This window comes from Rhizophagus irregularis, chromosome 11 (genome assembly GCF_026210795.1).
Source record: "Rhizophagus irregularis chromosome 11, complete sequence".
Lineage (NCBI taxonomy): Eukaryota > Fungi > Glomeromycota > Glomeromycetes > Glomerales > Glomeraceae > Rhizophagus > Rhizophagus irregularis.
The window spans coordinates 3540852-3562371 of record NC_089439.1 but is presented as its reverse complement, the minus strand read 5'-3'; the positions used below and the strand labels follow the sequence as shown (position 1 = coordinate 3562371).

Sequence of the window (21520 nt, the reverse complement as noted above, 5' to 3'; positions counted from 1 at the left end):
AACTTACTTCTCTTTCGTGCTGGTCCTTTTCTTCTACAAATTGGTCCTCCTTCGCCCTTATCCGTGGTTGCTTACCCAAACTTTTCATCGACTTATTTGTTGATTTATCCATTCCGAGAACTTCTGCGATTAAAGTTATCGCTGCTATTCATAACAATTTTGTCCAGAAATTCAGAAGACGAATCTGGAATCCGCGTTCTTATGAGAAAAGTAGATGGGAAAATGCGATGAACATTACCTATAAGTTGAAAACTACTCCGAAGCCATCCAATCTGCCTTTGTCGATGTACATACCTTACTCATCTTTACCACCTCCGACCCTACACGATTCACGTGACTCCGGAACCGATTGGTTGAAGAACTCGATGAAATATGGTTTGCCTTGGTTTAATCACTTTTCGGGTTTTATGGGTCGTCTAACGGTGCTACTTAATAACAGCTTTTGCAGGATGGAGTGTCGATTTTTATAGTGGGCGCGCTATTCGTTATTTTGTTAGCATAGTTGCTTCTACTTTGGTTGGAATATATCAAGGGGGAAGATCTGGGGAAATTTAGTGTAATGCGATTTTTCTTTTTTTAGATTAATTTTTTACTTTATTTTTTCTTAGGAGACTATATAGCTTTGTTTTTAGTTAGTTTTATTTTTATATCTTTCTTTTTATTTTTGTAAATTGTTAAAGTTCGAATAAATTTAATAAAGATAAAGGCTACTATGCCACGTTTGCCTAGATCACTTTTAACCATTATGAAATAGATTTTAGTAATTTATATAACTTTATATATATATATATAATTAACTTCAATTAAATTATAATTCTGGCTGAAATTAAGCACCAGCGGTTAGATTTAGCAACGTTGTCACCCCCGTCTGCCACCCGGCGGTAAACAAAGTTCCCTGCTTTAATGTATATTCGTTCTCCACGAAACATTAATATTCTTGCTTGGTTTAGTTTTATTGCTACTTAACTTTCAAATTGCGATAGCTCTCGCCACGATATTTCATCCATTATCTTCCTTCAAAATACGATAGTTCTCTTTACAAAAGTTTATATTTTATTCATTTCATAATTCTTGTTATGACATTAAATTCACCATGAATTTGTCCAATTAAAATTAATTAAGCGAACATTACAATAAAGTTTAGGGCGAACCTATTACCTTTAAAATAACATTACGCTCTACTAACAATTAATTAAACAAAATTACTTTTTCATCATAAGAAAATAGTAACAAAAACAATCGAAACAATTTATTTTCATATCAAAGGGTATTTTATTTATTCTTCATAAAATTCACAATTAACTAATTTACTTAAAGTTTTACATCGTATCTAACGACTGTGGAATTCACTTCCCATTCCGCTCCTATTTAAACCAACTTTCTTATTCTTTCTTTTCCTACTTCTTATTTCTTTCTAATATTTTATATGTTATCTTTTATGCGCTATCTTATATGCTATTTTATATGTTATCTTTTCTAATATGTTATACTATTTTAATATGCTATCTTTTCTTTAAAATAATCTTTCGCATATTATGTTGTAAAGACATAATCCATCTTTTGTGGCCGTGCTATCTTTTCTTTAAAATAAAATAATCTTTCAAATATTATATTGTAAAGATCCATCTTTTGTGGCTGTGCTATCTTTTCTTTAAAATAAAGTAATCTTTCAAATATTATATTGTAAAGATCCATCTTTTGTGGCTGTGCTATCTTTTCTTTAAAATAAAATAATCTTTCAAATATTATATCGTAAAGATCCATCTTTTGTGGCTGTGCTATCTTTTCTACTGCGTCTCGTCAGCTATTCTTCTACTGCGGCTGCAGTTCATCAATATTTTACATGTTCCTATTTTTTTTGTTCCTTTAATTCGCTATCCTTCCTTTTTATATGATTTACCATTTGTGGCTTATGATTACTCCTCCTAATTGTTCCTATTGTTGAACTTGATAAACTGGTTGCTAAGCCACATCGATCAACTCCCCACTTGATCTATTGGTTCTCCGTTAATCATTTAATAAACATTACATCATGTAGATCATTCCTTCTCCTAAAAGTTTATCCTTTCCGGTTAATTTTATCCCATCATGTGACTTTCTATCGTTTGATCTTTTATTCCATATTATTCCTCCATATTATACAATTACTCCAGTATCTATGGCTACAGTTTGCCCCCCACCTAAAATTTGAGTCCCATCAAATTCGAACTATTACTTCAAAATTTGTCCTATCAATATATTCTTTCAGTAATTCACCATTTACTGGTGTTTTCAATATCTTCCCTTCCATAGTTTTAATTCTGTATGATCCTTTAGAAATTATCTCATGTACATAATAAGGTCCTTTCCATTTTTCTTCTAACTTTCCAGACCATTGTTTCTCTTTTGCTGCATCATAATATAGTACTTTATCTCCGATTTGTAATTTCTGCTTTATTCTATTCTTTTTATCATGGTACGATTTTTGTTTTTCCTGAGATTTCCTGACATTTTCTTTAGCTTGATTCCTAATGTTTGGTAATCCTTCGATCAACCCATTAACTCTCTCTGCCATGGTAATTTTCTTATCTTCTAAATCTAATAACGTCTTCATTTGTCTCCCATATATTAAATATCCTGGTTCCATTTTCGTTGAATCATTCCTTTTAGTTCGATACGCGAACAATACTCCTGGTACTTTCAAATCCCAATCTTCGATATTACTTAGCTTTGCTAATGATTCACATAATGTCTTGTTAAATCTTTCAATTAACCCATTAGTTTTTGGATGATAAGGCGTCGAAAAGTTATGTTTTATCTGAAATTCCTCCATTAATGATTTCACTAATTTATTATTGAAATGACTTCCTCTATCACTCAATATCTTCTTTGGACATCCATGCCTACATATTATATCTTCATAAATAAATCTTGCAATTTCCTTAGCATCTGCTGTTTCCAATGCCTTTGCTTCAGGCCATTTTGTAAAATAATCCATCGCTGTAACTATATATCTATTATTTCTCTTTGTTGCTGGTAATGGTCCCACTACATCAATCCCAATTTGATAAAATGGTTCTATAACTTTGATTACATTCAGTTCATGTTTTCCTATTGGTTTTCCTCTTCTCTGACAATTATTACATGATTTGACATAAGCTTCCACATCTTTTCTCATCCCTTTCCAATAATACCCATCCTTGATCCTATTATACGTTGCATCTATTCCAAAGTGTCCTGATAATTCATGATCATGAGCTATGTACATTAATCCTTCAAATTCGTATTTTCTTATCACTCTTAGTCTTTTCTCATCTTTTATTTTGTAAATTAATCCTCCTATAATTTCATATTCCCGTTCGTCATTGATATTCCTCGCTATCCTATTATATTCTTCCTCTTCCATGTCTATGTTGTAATTCTAAAAGCTAAAGTGTTGTAAAAGGTTGAAATGTTATAAAGGGTTGAAGTGTTGTAAAAATTAAGGTGTTGTAAAAATTAAGGTGTTGTAAAAATTAAGGTGTTGTAAAAAATAAAGCGTCGTGATAACTGTTCCATATATTTTTAATTTTTATCTCTTGATTTACTTTTGATCCTTGGTATTTCTATCCTCCTTATATATTTTTCATTCCCTATAATCAATTTAGATCGTACCCATCCTAATCCTTTTTCTATTGGTCTTCCTTCTATTATCATATTGTTTCCATCTTCCATAATTAATTTCACCTTTTTCTCTTTTAGTCTTATTATAATGTGTACATCTACTAGTATGAAGTCTTCTTCTTCTTCAATCCTTAAATGGATAATTGTTTCGTTCTCTTCTTCTTTTATAGTCACTTTCCATATCTTATCGACCTTTACTCGATAGGTAAGAAACCAATTCATATAACAATCTCCTAATACCATTTTGGAAATATAATTTTAAGCTCTTTGGTGTTTTTCTATCTCCTTATATACTTTTCTCCAACTACTATCGTCATTCCTAACTTCAATTTGACTGTATCTTTTGGTATCTTCGTATACATCCTGGTTTTCTTTAAACATTTTAACCATGTCCAAATATTCATTTTTCTTTAATGTTGGGTATGACGATTTCTCCAATTTCTTCGTTTCTCTTCCAATATAATTTTCCCAACATACATCACCATCTTTTTCCAAAAATATCACTATTGATTCATCTATTGTTCCTTTTAATCTGAATATTTCTTTTTCCATCTCATGGTTCCCATGTGGAGTAATTAATCCTCTGTTGAAACTTTTCGTCTTCTGATAATAATATTCGCAATATGGCGATTTGTCTAGAATTATTATATCTGTATCTTCATCATATTCTAACATTCTTCTGTTTATTTGTTCTACTACTTCCTTTCTAAATTTCCATTCTGTTTCTAATTTTGATTCGTGAAATTCACCTTTGTCTTTTCTTCTCCTTTTGAATGTATTAAATCTTACTTTTAATCCTTGCTTTTCCCACTCTTTAATCAAATTTTGTACTATACTTGTTTTTCCTAATCCATCCACTCCGTCGATTATAATAATTTGTGGCTTATTTTCTCTTCCCAATTTCTTTAATAATTCTTTTTCTGTCCTTTCCTCCAAATTCAAAAGTATTGCTTCTTTATCGGTAAAATATTTTTCATCATCCCATCTCCCTTTAAATCTTTTAGCATTATACCACTTATTCCTAAATTTGATATATCTCAATTTCCCCTTATTACTTTCTATTTTTGTTATTTCTTGATTCTCGTTCCTTTCTGTTTCTTTTTCTTTAAATCTCAGTCTTGATAATCCATCTGCATTTTTGATTTTCTTTCCACTTCTATGTACTATTTTAAAATCAAATTGTTGTAATTTCATTACCCATCTTGCTCTCCTTCCTGTTTGTTCCTTTCCATCTGTTAATCCTTTTAATGCTGCGTGATCTGTTATCACTATAAATTTCCTTCCTACTAAATATTTCTGAAAATGTTGTATTCCCCAAAATACCGCTAAGCATTCCAATTCTGTTGGTGGATAATTCTTCTCTGCTCCAACTGTACTCCTACTTGCGTAAGCTATTACAACCTCTCTATTTTCTTCATTCATTTGAGCTAACACTGCTCCTAATCCTATCTTAGATCCATCAGTTATCAATATAAATTCTCTGCTGAAATCCGGATATACTAAAATTGGATTTTCTGTCAATTTTGTCCTTAATACGTCAAATGCTTCTTGTTGTTCTTCTTTCCATTCAAACTTTTCATTCTTTCTTGTTAAGTTAAGCAAAGGTTTTGCTATCTTCGAAAAACCTTTTATAAATCTCCTATAATATGAACATAATCCTAAAAATGATCTTACTTCTGTGACAGTTTTCGGCCTCCTCATATTTTCTATCTTCTCAACTTTCTCTTTATCCGGTCGCAATCCATCTCTTCCTACTATATGCCCTAAGAAATTTATATTTCTCAATCCAAACTGACATTTCTTCAATTTCACAATCATATTATTCTCTCTCAATTTACTCAATACTTTATCTACATGCTCTATATGTTTCTCAAAATCTTCTGAATAAATCATTATATCATCTAAATACACTGTAACAAATTCTCCTATATATTCTTTTAATATTTTATCCATTAATCTCTGAAATGTTCCTGGTGCATTCTTCAATCCAAATGGCATAACATTGTATTCATATAATCCTTGTGAACAAATGAACGCTGTTTTCTCTTTATCTTCTTCTGCCATTTCTACTTGATGATATCCTGCTGCTAAGTCCAAACTTGTGAACCAACTTCCCTTTCTAAATTTTTCTAACAATTCGTCTATCCGGGGTAAAGGATATTCATCTGACTTTGTCACATTATTCAGCTTTCTATAATCTATACAAAATCTATAATTTCCAGTTTTCTTTCCTGCTAACGTTACTGGAGATGCCCAATTACTCCATGATTCTCTTATCTTCCCCATCTTCAACAATTGTTCAATTTCTTTCTTTATAAACTTTCCTTTTTCATCAGTTTCTTTATATCTCTTTTGTGCTATTGGTCCTTGATTTTCTTCAATTATTATTTCATGTTTAACTGTATTTATCCTTCCCAGTTTCTCTTCGTCATATTCGAATATATCTTCATATTCCCTTATCAATTTTTTAAATGCTATTCTCTCCTCATCGCTCATTTCTCCCAGATGTGTTTTCTTTTCAAATTTTTCTTCTTTGCTCTCATTTAGCATCTTTACCGTCTCTCCTTCATTCAGAAAGCCAAGACCATTCATTTTTCCTCATCCCTCTTTTCTCTATCAGTTTTTACAATCGATAACAACTCTTCTTTTTCCATCTCCTCATATTCATCTTCACTCTCTGACTCTTCACTAGAATTGCCATCTATATCATCTATATTCTTTGGATCTCCATTAAATTCACCCCTATTCCCTGACTCCTCAAATTCAACATTTTTCTTTCCTCTAAAATCAATTGGTATTTCATATATTCCATTATCCCATTCTATTGTTAACAGACCTTCTTTCATATTTATTATCCCATATCTTAATAAATCAGTTCCTAATATTAAATCTTTTCTTCTCGAGTCGATTACTTCGAACTCCAAAGGTATTTCTAAATTTTCGTCAATTTCTATTCTAATTTCCACTCTTCCTAATGAAGCTATGTTATTTCCATCTGCTATTGTTAATACGACATTACTTTCCTTCGTTATTGGTATATTTAATTCTTTTCTCAGTTCATTCGTTATTACTGAAGGTCCTGCTCCTGTATCAACTAATGCTCTAATCATTTTTCCTTCAATTATTATATTACATCTTGTTGCTTGTGATTTTTCTTCTTTCTGATTAATATTCTTCAATTCCCCCGAGTGTAGTCAATATCTCAAACCATTTAATAATTTCTTCCTTACTTCTGGTCTTTCATTCATCATTTGTCCCCAATTAATTGGTACGCTTGAATTTACAAATTGCTCAAATGGATCAAAATCTCCAACATTTGGTATATTTCGATTTAACTTCACTTTCTCGTTTGTACATTCTCTAGCAAAATGTCCTTGTTGTCCACAATTGTGACACCTATTATTATTCTTTCTAGTTTCATATCCTTTCTGTAATTGTTCTTTTGTAAAACCCCTCTTATTATTCTCCTGTGCTTTTTGCTGTTGTCCTTGCCATTGTACATTTCTTCTTCTATCTCTTTCATCGTTCATAACCTTGTCTTTATTTCTTTCACTCTTTCTAGGTGGTACTGGGAACATATCATATCTCTCCTCATCTTCATAGTTATTCGCTTCGTATCCATCGAATCCATTATTATAGTTATCATATCCACCACCCTCATTATATCCATCATATTCATTATTATATTCCATATTATACACATTATATCCTTCACCATAATATTCTTCATCAAGGTAATTAACTTGATTATTTTGGCTATATGACCCTTTATTATTTCCTCCATATGATCTTCTTTGACCTTCCCTACAAACTCTAGAAGTATGTCCTTTTCTTCCACATGTATAGCAAGTCATTCTATCCCAGTTCATATTATTTCTTTGGACATTATTATTTCCAATCGGTCTCCTATCATTCCTATTCCTTTGCATTACATACGCTTCATTTCTTTGCATTACATGTGCTTCCAACCTTTTTATTCCATCAATTAACTCATCCCATTCCTCACTTTTAACTTCTTTTTTTTGTAATTCTTTCGCAATTGGATTCATTCCTTTGTATTCATTTGTCTCTTCTTTCAAAATTTCTTCCATGTTTTTCTCTTGTCCTACTCGTTTCATATCTAACCCCGTTGTTTTTATTAACAACTCATCCTTCGCTTCCTCTTCTCTTTTTGCTTCGTTAACTGCATCATTCAGATTCGTCGGATTGCTTCTCCTAACATGATAACCTAGCATAGCATCTAACCCTTGAATAAAATAATTCACTTGATATAAATCATCTAACGCATGACCTCTAGTTGCAACTCTTAATATTGACCTAAATCTTCTAGTATATTCCTCAACACTTTCATTTGTTCCCTGTCTAATTCTTGTTAATTCTAACATCTTTCTTCTTTGAACATCATTCCTAGTAAATCTGTCGATTAATCTTCTTTTTAAATTCCTGTCCTCATTATGGTCACACCAATTCACTAAATTAGCTGCTACCCTTTCTTTTTCCTCATTATACCATTGTAATGCAATTCCTCTTAAACAAGTTATAGCTATGTTCGCCTTATTTTGTCTACATACACCTCCTCCAACATTTCCTTCTGGTCGTCCACTTACTGTAAATGCTATCTCAAATTGTCTAATCCAATCATTAATATCTTCATCCTCTTTTCCACTAAAAGTTGGCATACCTACTATTCCCCCCATTCCTGCAGTCTGAATCCTATCCGCCAAAGTCTGTCCTGCTCCTAACGCATTATCTAATGCATTTGGTGCCAATCCCATAGCATTCTCCATTATTCTTCTTATTTGTGCTTCATTTGCCATATTTACTATATTCTCTTGAAATAATTCTTGTAAATTGTAATCAGATATTTCACTTTCTGTGTCAGAATTTTTAAAATTTAATGAACTATTCGAATCTGAATTTTGATTCAGACCAAAACCTCCTGTATTTATAACATTTTCGATTTCATTTTCAGATTCTTCTTCTTCAAAATCTTCATCACTTCCGTCCCATATTTCATCCGGACTTAATATTTCTCCAATCTTTTCTGAATTATCCGTATTGTCTTCTTCTGATTCTTCATTATCACTCTTTTCACCACTTTCTTCACTATCCATTACTCCTGCTTGTTCTTTCAACAACTTATCTAACTTTTTCTTCAATTCTTTTTCCGACTCATTCTTATTTTCTTGAAAGATTTCAATGAATTCTTTATCTAAAATTTCTCCATCTGTATATCCCATACTAGTTAATCTTAACAATTCTTCTTCAGTTATCATTGTTCCAATATCTTCAAAAATCTTTTGCAATCTTTTTACCCGATCATCAATTTCATCAATATCTTCTTCCTCACAATCTTTGCATATAGTTCCTTCTAATCTAAACATATCATTCATCCATCTTATTTCGCATCTTTCGCACCAGGTTGTGTTCTCATTTAACCATTTGTGCACCTCTTTTCTTAACTCTCTATCTTCTAATTCTATTATCCCCATATACCTTTCTATGAATCCTTCTGTTACTATTATTCGATTATTAACTCCAAAATTTTTTATTCTTTGAATTTCCGATACATCTATTTCGTATCCTAATTTTTCTAAGTTGTTTTTTAGTTCTATTAATTCATCTTGTTCATCTTCCCGTATTTCCCGATTACATTCTTCACATCTGCCGTCCTCTTCCGATATCACATAATCTAATTTCTGTTTATTGCATCTACCACATATTTTTGTACTCAAATCTATCCACTCCTTTATGTCTTCAGACTTATCAAATTTCCCCTCCTGAAAAATATAATATCTTATAAAATCATATGTCAACAGTACTCCCGTCTCTATCTTTTCTTTTATTCCAAATTTCATTATTTCTCTGATGAATTCTTCTTTTGGATTTACCATCAGTTGTCTTAATCCTGTCCTTATTTCACTTAACTTCCACGTTTTATCTTCTACTATTATTTCTATTTCTTCTTCAGAATCATACATTTCATTATCTTCTTCTTGCTTTATCTCCACTAACTTGAATTTTTGTGTTCTTTCCATTGTTTCTTTTAAATCTGTTACAACCCATTCTATTACACCATCATCTATTCTCAATATGATAGGATTTCTTGTATATATATCTTCGCTATCTTTAAATGTCATACTATCCATTAGTTTTCTTACAGTATCTTCTTGCAAATTTTCTCCCTCAGATAACATCTTCTCGAACCATTCTGGTGAATCATTTTCATGATATGTATGTATTTGTTTACCTTCATATTTGTCATTCCACCAGTACCTAAATCTTTCAAATCTAAGATATAAACTCGTGTTAAAATTCTTTTTCATTTCGTAACTTTCTAAACTATCTTCGCTTTCTGAATCTTCTGGTTCTTTTATAAAGCCCCTAGTATCTATAAATATTCTTATTATCTTTTGTACCATATTCCTGCGATATTCGTGAACATTTTCTATGTCTATATTCCCATATTCCATATTGGACATTAATTCTTTTACTTTCTCCTCATTCGTAGCTATTCCTTCTTCTTCATAAAGTAATTCCCTGAATGTCTTTATTGCTCCCATCTTTACCCGTAATGGTTTAACTTCTTTCGATGTGATCTTGTACCATTGCCAAAATTTTTCAAACCTTCTTTCAACATCCCAATCTTCCAAAATATATTTGTGTTCTATTAATTCAGGATTCCCAATTAATCTATCAAATACTTCATTCTCTAAATCTCCTTCAATACAATCTCTTACAATTACTAATATAATTGTTCGTAATCCTTTCTCTTTCATTTTTGGTTGTATTCTATATCTTATTGACTCTGTTATTCTATCCATTATGTCTCTACATTTTCCCTTGTGTATTGTATCTTCTCTTTCTGAATTATCCATACTTAATAAATCTATTACTCCCTTGATCGTTACATTATTATATATTATTATTGTATCTTCGAACTTAAATAATGCATCCCAAAATTTCTTGAATACCATTGGTTCATTTTCTATCGGATGACATAATTCACAATTTAAACATTCATCTAATTCTCCCGCTCTTAACTCATGTTCTTCTTTATGTGTCCTATATTCACTTTCCCATTGATGGTACCATTCCATCGTATACTCCAATTAAATTATTATAAATATTCATCCAGAATTCAAATTGAAATTCCGCTCTCTTATATATCATTTTTATCGCTTCTATTTTGATCTTCTAACCATCCTTCACTATATCGTCCTTTTCTATTACATATATTGAATGTATAATCTTTCTTTCATTAAGAATATTCATTTAACAACTTATTCTTCTAAATCTTTTACTTATTCATAATATTCTCATGTTGATCTTTCAATCTTTAAATCCCCTTTTTTGATTTTCACAAGTTTCTTCCGCTATTTTTATCTTTCATAATTTCATGTATATATTTTACTGCGCCATTAATTCAAAAATTATTCTAAGTCCACAATCTCCTCAGACCGCGGAGGTTTTTACTGCGCATTCTAAAAATTTCAAAAATTTTCTAAGTTTTTACTGCGCCTCAAAATTTCCTTTTATCACCGAAATTTATAATTTTCGCATTTCACGAACTTCAAAATTCTCATAACTTCTAAAGTTCGTGAATTTTTTAGTTCTTTTTCATTATATATGTAATCTTTACATCCAAATATTTAATATTACGCAAAATATCTTCTTTGTTTAATCTTGTACTAACTCTTATCATAACCATTATATCGACACACAACATATTATACTTTATGCGACACACGCATCTACACTTATGCGACACACGCATTTATACTTATGCGACACACGCATTTATACTTATTTAACGGTGTTTCTTCTTATTTATTATCTTTTACAATTCAATAACCTATACTCGGCTTGCCTTTACCTTCCCAATGAAGTATAGTAGTTTCGAGGTTTGCTATTCATCTTATCCCATAATACTTATCTTCTTTTCATGAGTTCAGTTGCGCATTTCCCTCAATGCTTCCAGTTTCATCTGAAGAAATTTTACTCACGATGGTTTCTCTTTTTGCCTTGTAAATTCAGTTACGCATTCTCAAAATGCTTTCAGTAGGGAGATGTTCCACTCACGTCTGAGTCCAATTATTTCGATTCCCATCCGAAGAAGTTATATTTACAGCCGGTGTTTTTGTAATAGGTTCCCACGTAACCCTTGTGTTTTAAATAGGTTCCCACGCAACCCTTGTGTTTTGGTAACAGGTTCCCACGCAACCCTTGAGTTTATAGTTTACCCGTCAACTTTTCGTTACAACATTGTATCCCCAGGAACTTCTGGCATCTGCAAAATACAATGGTGCCCCTCCCAGAATACAACATCTTACGAGGGCTTCCTTAATTTCTTGGTTTTACAATTATTAGCGCGAAAACTTTAAAGACGACAACTTTTGTGACTTACTACAATACTTTTCCGGATATTCTTGTAACAAATCTATTACTTTGAAACGAGTTCATTATATTCCATCATATCACCGCATCCTTCTTTTTATAATTCCTAAGGTAGGTGTATAATATCGCTATTTCGCCCGTTCCCATTTTAAAGTTTTTCAGGTACTTACAACCTTTTCCCCAATATTATATTTTAATTCTAATACCTCTTTTTCTGAGTTCAGATTCTTTGGAATACCACGTCGGTACCATGATCGGAACGATCCTTCCCTTCGCGAGTGATCAATTCACTTAGTTGTTAACCGTTTCTTTCTTAATACCGCATAGGTACTTGACTATAAGAAGATAGTCAAAATGTCGACGCAAAGTCAACATTTCCTTTCTCGGAGCATGCACCAAATTGTCACCCCCGTCTGCCACCCGGCGGTAAACAAAGTTCCCTGCTTTAATGTATATTCGTTCTCCACGAAACATTAATATTCTTGCTTGGTTTAGTTTTATTGCTACTTAACTTTCAAATTGCGATAGCTCTCGCCACGATATTTCATCCATTATCTTCCTTCAAAATACGATAGTTCTCTTTACAAAAGTTTATATTTTATTCATTTCATAATTCTTGTTATGACATTAAATTCACCATGAATTTGTCCAATTAAAATTAATTAAGCGAACATTACAATAAAGTTTAGGGCGAACCTATTACCTTTAAAATAACATTACGCTCTACTAACAATTAATTAAACAAAATTACTTTTTCATCATAAGAAAATAGTAACAAAAACAATCGAAACAATTTATTTTCATATCAAAGGGTATTTTATTTATTCTTCATAAAATTCACAATTAACTAATTTACTTAAAGTTTTACATCGTATCTAACGACTGTGGAATTCACTTCCCATTCCGCTCCTATTTAAACCAACTTTCTTATTCTTTCTTTTCCTACTTCTTATTTCTTTCTAATATTTTATATGTTATCTTTTATGCGCTATCTTATATGCTATTTTATATGTTATCTTTTCTAATATGTTATACTATTTTAATATGCTATCTTTTCTTTAAAATAATCTTTCGCATATTATGTTGTAAAGACATAATCCATCTTTTGTGGCCGTGCTATCTTTTCTTTAAAATAAAATAATCTTTCAAATATTATATTGTAAAGATCCATCTTTTGTGGCTGTGCTATCTTTTCTTTAAAATAAAGTAATCTTTCAAATATTATATTGTAAAGATCCATCTTTTGTGGCTGTGCTATCTTTTCTTTAAAATAAAATAATCTTTCAAATATTATATCGTAAAGATCCATCTTTTGTGGCTGTGCTATCTTTTCTACTGCGTCTCGTCAGCTATTCTTCTACTGCGGCTGCAGTTCATCAATATTTTACATGTTCCTATTTTTTTTGTTCCTTTAATTCGCTATCCTTCCTTTTTATATGATTTACCATTTGTGGCTTATGATTACTCCTCCTAATTGTTCCTATTGTTGAACTTGATAAACTGGTTGCTAAGCCACATCGATCAACTCCCCACTTGATCTATTGGTTCTCCGTTAATCATTTAATAAACATTACATCATGTAGATCATTCCTTCTCCTAAAAGTTTATCCTTTCCGGTTAATTTTATCCCATCATGTGACTTTCTATCGTTTGATCTTTTATTCCATATTATTCCTCCATATTATACGATTACTCCAGTATCTATGGCTACAACGTCTAAACAAAATTACTGTAAAAAAAAATAGATTTTTGCCTAGTAAAATTGTTGCAGCACAAATTTAATCACAAATGATGATTATTTTTTTTTGATATATAAAATCAATTAGAATTGATTTAATTAGAATTGAAAATTAAATCTTAGAATCGAATCTCAAGATTTAATTAATTGTAATTAATTGATTCTTAAATCGATTCTTATTTTGACACTGGTAAAAAAATGGTCTATCCTACACATATCCTACACATATCTTACATATATCAGGTACTCAAAATGTAGAAAATCATACACAAATAATACACATATCATATACATATCGTGTACTTATATATATAGTATACCTATCAGGTACCTGATATATGTATGATATATATATTAGTACCCGATATGTGTATGATATGTGTATTATTTGTGTATGATTTTCTACATTTTAAGTACCCAATATGTGTAAGATATGTGTAGGATAAATCATTTTTTTACCAGTGTGAGAATCAATTTCAATCCCTAACTCAAACCCTTATATTTAACGAATCATACAGGTCAAATGTAAGGGTATTGGTATACTATGTATTAGGCAAATATTAGGACAGATCAGAAAATTGATATTTGCTGAATAGGTCTTAAACATATAAAGTAAGAATCAACATACCCATTTTCATATGATATTCTATTATATAATACCGATATGTGTAATAAAAAATCAGGCTTTTTGCAGAAACATATCAGTTAATCGATAAGTTTTATAAAAGTTTTTGATATATATATAACCTATTAAAGACCTATCAAAGTATCTGATAAATCCTCTAATTTCGTTATTAAATATAATTCTGATTTATTACGTACTTAAATAATTGATCATTGTCATATGCATATTTTATAACAATAACATTTTCAGTCATAATAAATTAGTATATTTTGTGAAATAATTAAAGTACAGTCAACTCTCACAGGTCGAATGAAAAAAAATCGGATTTTGACCCTTTTAAAATAGTTTTGCCGATATTAGCATATATATGCCGATTTTTCGCGTATTTATGTATAGATTTGCCCATTTATGCCGATTTTAATAAAATCCGATACATCAGTCAGAAATGCCAATTTTTAATGCAGCCGATTTTTCTTTATTAATATTAAATTCGGATGTTATTATTATTATATAGTATTGTACGCTTTTCACATCGGAGGTTTGATATACAAATCGGAATTTGCTCCTTTAAATATAGCATGCCAATTTAGTATAGCTTTCGATGAAATCCGATAATTCAGTCGGAAATATCAATTTTTAATGACCGATCTTTGTTAAATAAAACTGATATTAAATTCGGATGTTGTTATTATTATATAGTATTGTTCGCTTTTCATATCGCAGGTCTGATGTACAAATCGGAATTCGCTCCTTTAAATATAGCTATGCCAATTTCAGTATAGCTTTCGATGAAATCTGATAATTCAGTCGGAAATACCAATTTTTAATGACCGATCTTTGTTAAATAAAACCGATATTAAATTCGGATGTTGTTATTATTATATAGTATTGTTCGCTTTTCATATCGCAGGTCTGATGTACAAATCGGAATTCGCTCCTTTAAATATAGCCATGCCAATTTCAGTATAGCTTTCGATGAAATCCGATAATTCAGTCGGAAATACCAATTTTTAATGACCGATCTTTGTTAAATAAAACCGATATTAAATTCGGATGTTGTTATTATTATATAGTATTGTTCGCTTTTCATATCGCAGGTCTGATGTACAAATCAGAATTCGCTCCTTTAAATATAGCCATGCCGATTACAGCATATCTTTGCCGATTTAAAGTATAATACTGTCGCGGTAATACTGCAGACTTAATAATTTTAATATATATATATATACACTAATGTACCGACTTCATAACAATGAAAATTCGGATAGAGAAGAAAAAAAGGAAGCATTGGAAAATAAGCGAATTAAACCTTCACGATATACTTAAAGATAATAAACTTATGGACTAGTGGAAAATTAATTAAGCTCTTAACTTAACAAATGGAAATATACTTATACCATATAAGAAAAAGAGAACATAATTATTTAAAAAAAAATTATTTTGATTTTTTTTTTATTATTATTATTATTATCAGGTAAGTTGGAGCGCGAACGTAATAAGTTTCTCGGATTTTTTAGAGCTTCGATTTTCCGCTGAAATTAACAAAAGATATGTTAATGAAATAATATGAAATAATAGGACAAAGATATTTTTAAGTAATAAGGAAGATACTTACATCGTAATTTGCGTATTTGCCGGTGAAGAGTAGAAATTGATTCTACTTCATGGTTCTCCAGCTCCTCAACCCTATCTTCTGTCGTACCCAGTGCATTAATAGTCTTTTGGTGAGCATTTTGGAGCTCTTGTAGTGCATTAGTAGTCCTTCAATGAGCATTTTGGAGCTCTTGTATCTTGGTTTGCGAAGCATCTAATGCTTTTTTCGTTGCTTTTAACTCCGCAAGGCATGTTCCCAGGCCTCTGTTATAACAATCGACATTCACTGAGCAATAAAAAAAAATACATATATATAAAAATAATGGGTGGTTAGCAAAAGCTAAGTGAATAAGTCGATAGTCCTTGGAAGCATTCTTCAGGATTGTTCCATTTAAGAACCGAGACTGCCCTGGAGGTACAAGACCTCGTCTCTTCAGGTGACCCATCTAAGAACCGGACAGCTCTGGGAGTATAAAACTCCATCTACAGGCGACTCCATTAGAGAAATACAACCATGAACCTTGCGTACGATACCCACTTTTCAAAAATTTTACGGTCATCATACGCTTCGCTTTGAGCGTCTTAAAACGCTCCTTAGATTTTTTCTGCGAGGTTGTGGAACGGCGAGAACCCATAATGGCGTTAATAAAATATAATTGATGAAAAGACAAAAATTATTGAGCGAAAGTAAAGGCATGGAATGATGAAAAGTAGACTTTATATAATAAAAATACGCGTCCTGAAAAACGCGAACAAGCTGATGAAAATACACGTGAATTTTAGAATAATTATTTTTAGAATAAGGAGAATAGCAACTTTAAATTAGTAATATATTATTTTGAGATTTGAGCCGATTTTTAATAACGTTATTCAAATTTATAGAAAATTCATTTTATTAAAATGTTATTTTTTTATTTAAAGGAATAACTGCCATATAATTTTTTATTTTTCTCACTTCAACATTAAATTACATGTAATAATACATTATATATTGGTATTATACTATCTCTATCCATAATTCTATATTACATGATTTTATGTCGTTATATACTTGACAATAAAATCTTATCTTGAGAATCATGAATCGGTTTATACCATTTAACTAGTGCAAGTAATTATTTAAATAAGACCTGTCCCTTAAGGTCTATAGGTCCGGAATGTCTAAAAATTTGCAAATCACATGAATTTTCACTCTGGACCCACAATGGTTAGTATTTACGAGTGATAGTTTAGCCGTTTCCAAACTGATACATACGCCCAATTGCAACAATCATGATTAAAAAAAATACTTTTGTCAATTGATTGGTTACTATAAAATCGCCTTATATTGTTCGACATTCCAATTGTCAAAAACGGCAATAATCGTAGTATAATTATTTGTTAATATTTCACGTGAACAAACAAATCAATAATTATTTATATAAAACTTTCTCCATCCCTTTATCGAATTTTAGAACGATGGTTGATTGATTGTTTTGCTAAGTAAATTTCATTTTACGATTTTTAATAGTGATATATACATGATAATTAATTAAGTGATATCGATGGTATCAATTTTTAGTTTAATTTTAATAGTGATATACACATGATAATTAATTTAGTGATATCGATGATATTAATTTAATTAAGTGATATCGATGATATTAATTTTTAATTAAGAGATAACGATTATGATATTATTTTAATGATGTAAGTAATGGTTAAATAGGTGACTTTTCACCTTTCTTTTCGGTTCAATCTTGTTTCTTTACATTATTAAAATGAAAAAAAAAATAAATTGACGCTTATTCCTATTTCACGTAGCGAATCACATCCTCGTTCTCCTTCTCAGGGTCGCTCTCAGCAATATCATCAATCTCCTTCCTCTCACTCCCATCGACGTCGACGTCGACATCATTCTCGTTCTCTCTCCCCCTCTCCTCCTCTCACTCTCGTCGACGTCGACGTTCGACATCATTCTCGTTCTCGACACCATTATGATTCTCTCTCCTCCTCCTCCCTCCTCTCACTCGCCGACGTCGACGTCGACATCATTCTCGTTCTTGACACCATTATCATTCTCTCTCCTCCTCCCTCCCTCTCACTCTCGTCAACGTTGACATCATTATCATTCTCGTTCTTCCAATTCTCATTCTCAACAATCCTCTCTCCCTCTAGGGGAGATCGTTAACAAAAAGTATTATTATTTATATTTTTATTGAAATTATATTTAATATGACCTGTACTAATTACTTGTAAAATAATAGGAAATTTGCCGGATTTATCGGAAGGTGGTTATATATATATATTATTATCAAATCAATTAAAAATATAATAAATTTATAATATTTTATTAACTTCTGATAGGTGGACAACAGCAACATCATCAAGAAGAGCAATCTTCGCAATCTTTAGGTGAGGACCCATTCATATCATCGCTTCATCAACTTCGCGCTTTTTTGCATAACTGTTTTTCCTATTATAAAATTATTAAATCAAGAAATTCAAGAACTAAAAAGCGCAGTATCACAATTGTCTAGTCGACTGGAGGCTTTGACAGGCAGTAACTCCAGCCATTCTAGTGATAAGACGATCGCGAGTATAACAACAAGTGTTAATCGAAGTCTATCACCCGTAATAAGCAGAAATAAAGGAAAAAAACTATCACCAATGACCTCAGTTTTTAAAAAACTTTTTAAAAAACACTTGTAGTAGTTACACCTCTATTATAAAATATTTATCTTTTATAATCTTTAATCATATTCATTATTATTTTAAATAGGATGAAGTTGTTCAAATCATTAATAATTTAGGTTCCAGAATTTCGTTTGATGTTTCACAAACGTTTAGTGACCAGAAGAAATCAATAAACAAAAAACTTTTACCAGCGGTAAAAGCGGCAATGAATCCATCGATTGAAGTATACGATACCGAGATTGTTAATGTAATCAAACAGCTTCATAAGTCTCGCCGAGATATCTGGAAAATAACCCAGGATGGCAAATTAGATACGCACAGTAGACGTCAATATATGACTTCTCGGCGAGACCAAGTACGAAATTTAATAAAATGCAAAATTTGTCAATTATTTCTAATTGTCTATGCAATCAATTAACATTATTAATTAACTATTAATTAACTTTTTAACAGAAAATGACGCGACGTAAACGCGGTTTACAACACATGATTAACACAAAAGACAAGGTTTTAAATGACTGCAAACCTCAAGAAATTACCTGGGACGAGTACATGAAAGATTGTGAAAAAATTGTAGTGATCTCGGAACTTCATTCCGATGAGTCGGTATCAGAAGATGAAAATCTTGCCAACAATGAAAAAAATCTAGAGAAAAGACCAGAACGTTTAGATAAATCGAATTCTGTAATCAAAATACATGAAAAAAAATGGAAATCTACGAGTATGTAAAGTTATTTCTTTATCAATATAACATTTATAAATAATATTTTTTTTTTAATTAGATTAGGAGAATTCTAAGTAGGGCGGATGAAATCGGGGAGAGTATTGGAACTGGTCTAATCCGTATGCGTCATCATTTAGATAATGTCATCGATAATAAAAGTAGACCGACAGAAATAATGCCAGACTGGTGGATTTCTTCCACCTGGGCGCCAGTTAGCGAAGACAGCGAAGACAGCGAAGACAGCAATGAAAGTCATAATGAAGGTAGCGATAATAATGATGACAATAATAATAATGATGACAATAATGATGAGGATGACAATAATAACAATAGTGGCAATAATAATAACAACGAATTCGATGACAACAACAACAACAACAACAATAATAACCCTTTAGTAGTTTTATAAATATAATATATGTAACAATAATATAATAATAATATAATAAAAATATGATATATCCTTTAATAAAAAAAATTAGTTATAATTTAATCAAATACAAATGTTATATAATTCAAATTCGTCATTCCGATTTACATATAAACAATTTTATATAAGATTCATTTGTTTTTTAAAATGAAATTTTTTTATTTAAAGGAATCACGGCCATATATTCTTTTATCTTTCTCGTTCCAATATTAAAATCACATTTTATAAATTTTCCTAATATATGATGTACCGGTATAATACTATCTCGACTCATATCATAAAACCCATTTGTCCATAATTCTATATTACATGATTTTATGTCATCGTCTACTTGACAAAAATATCTTGTCCTATGATCTTGGGCCGGCCTGTACCATTTAACTAGTGCTAGCGAATGAGTTAATGATGATGAATTTTTTAAATAAATAGTATGTTCAAAATAAAATTGAACTTGACCGGGGTATGTGTCTATAGTTCCATCTTCCTGCTCAAAACGAGCTAATATGTATGATGATTTCTCATGACGAGCTGCCTGAATGGAACCAAATATATCTGCCCCAATTCTTATTCTACCGTATTGTATAATTTTGGAAATTACAACAATATCGTTATTTGGACCCGTTATAGAATAAATGGGGACGAAATGTTCTTCATACAAACTATTATAAAACTCAACCAGTAAGTCCAAGACACGGTTTGGGAGAAATGTTTCTTGGCGCAGTTTCATTAGCAACCCGGGAAAACGTTCTGTTCCATAAGCCGATTCATTTTCGATAAGTGAAAGCCTCAGAAAATTTTGATACTCATCACTTGTAAAATCGTCAAGTGCAGCCAAGCTTCCTGCAGATTTTCTAGGCTTTATAATGTCCAAAGTGGTGTTTAATATATTGCTATCGCAATTTGTGAGGTAATAGTTTAAAAAGGAACTTTCAACCATTATTTTTAATAGCTCTGGTTTAATATTACGTTTGCTATTTTTATACGATCCTATGTTCTTAAGAAATAAATTGGTCAATCTGTATAAATTAAAAAAAACAATACGATTTTCAAATCGGCGAAATTAATATATCATACCTAGAATTCCGTTCATTCGTTCGAAGCTAAAACACCAAAATGAGGATAAAGGTCCATAATCTAAAGCGCATTCACATATGTGAAGGCATAAATGAAGATTTGGGCTTATTTTTTTTTGTCCGTATTTTTTTTCAATTAATTTATTCATTTCGAGTAGTTTTGTAAATGCTTCGTTTAGATCACTTTTTTGTAGTTCCCGATTTGTTAAAATTTTACAGGAACGTACGAAATAAGCAAGAATTTTTCGATCGATCTCTCCCAAAAGATTCCATGTGATAGGTATTGCAAAAATTAGAACAAACGTCTTCCACATGTCCGCCGTAAAATTTGAAAAGCCGTCGCCAGTGGCTATTCTAACGGGACGGCGACCGAGGTCACTTGGAAATTTTATCAAGTCGGCTCGCTCTTGCATTATTTTGAGCTTTTCATTATTTAATATACCTTCGTCGATCCAGAGCTTCATTACAATCCACTTTGCTACCCCGAGAAAGAGGCAGTGCATGGGATCAACTACGCAAAAGCGCACAGAATTAAAATAAGGTAATTGGTATACTTCCGACCAACGAACATGATACTGTGAGACATGAGCCTTACGCGATTCTTCGGTTGCACATTTCTTCC

The 21520-nt window shown here is 31.2% G+C and overlaps 1 protein-coding gene across 1 annotated transcript; it reads left to right on the top strand.

The window, feature by feature from the left end:
• Positions 1-17679: 17679 nt before the first annotated feature.
• OCT59_003250 (uncharacterized protein) lies at positions 17680-19804 on the top strand (the record flags this gene model as incomplete). Its single annotated transcript, XM_066145493.1, has 8 exons — positions 17680-17684; positions 17799-18160; positions 18242-18265; positions 18342-18389; positions 18475-18608; positions 18757-19026; positions 19125-19396; positions 19459-19804. The coding sequence occupies 8 exons, from the start codon at positions 17680-17682 to the stop codon at positions 19802-19804; spliced, it is 1461 nt and encodes a 486-aa protein (XP_065996212.1).
• Between the last annotated feature and the right edge of the window lie 1716 nt (positions 19805-21520).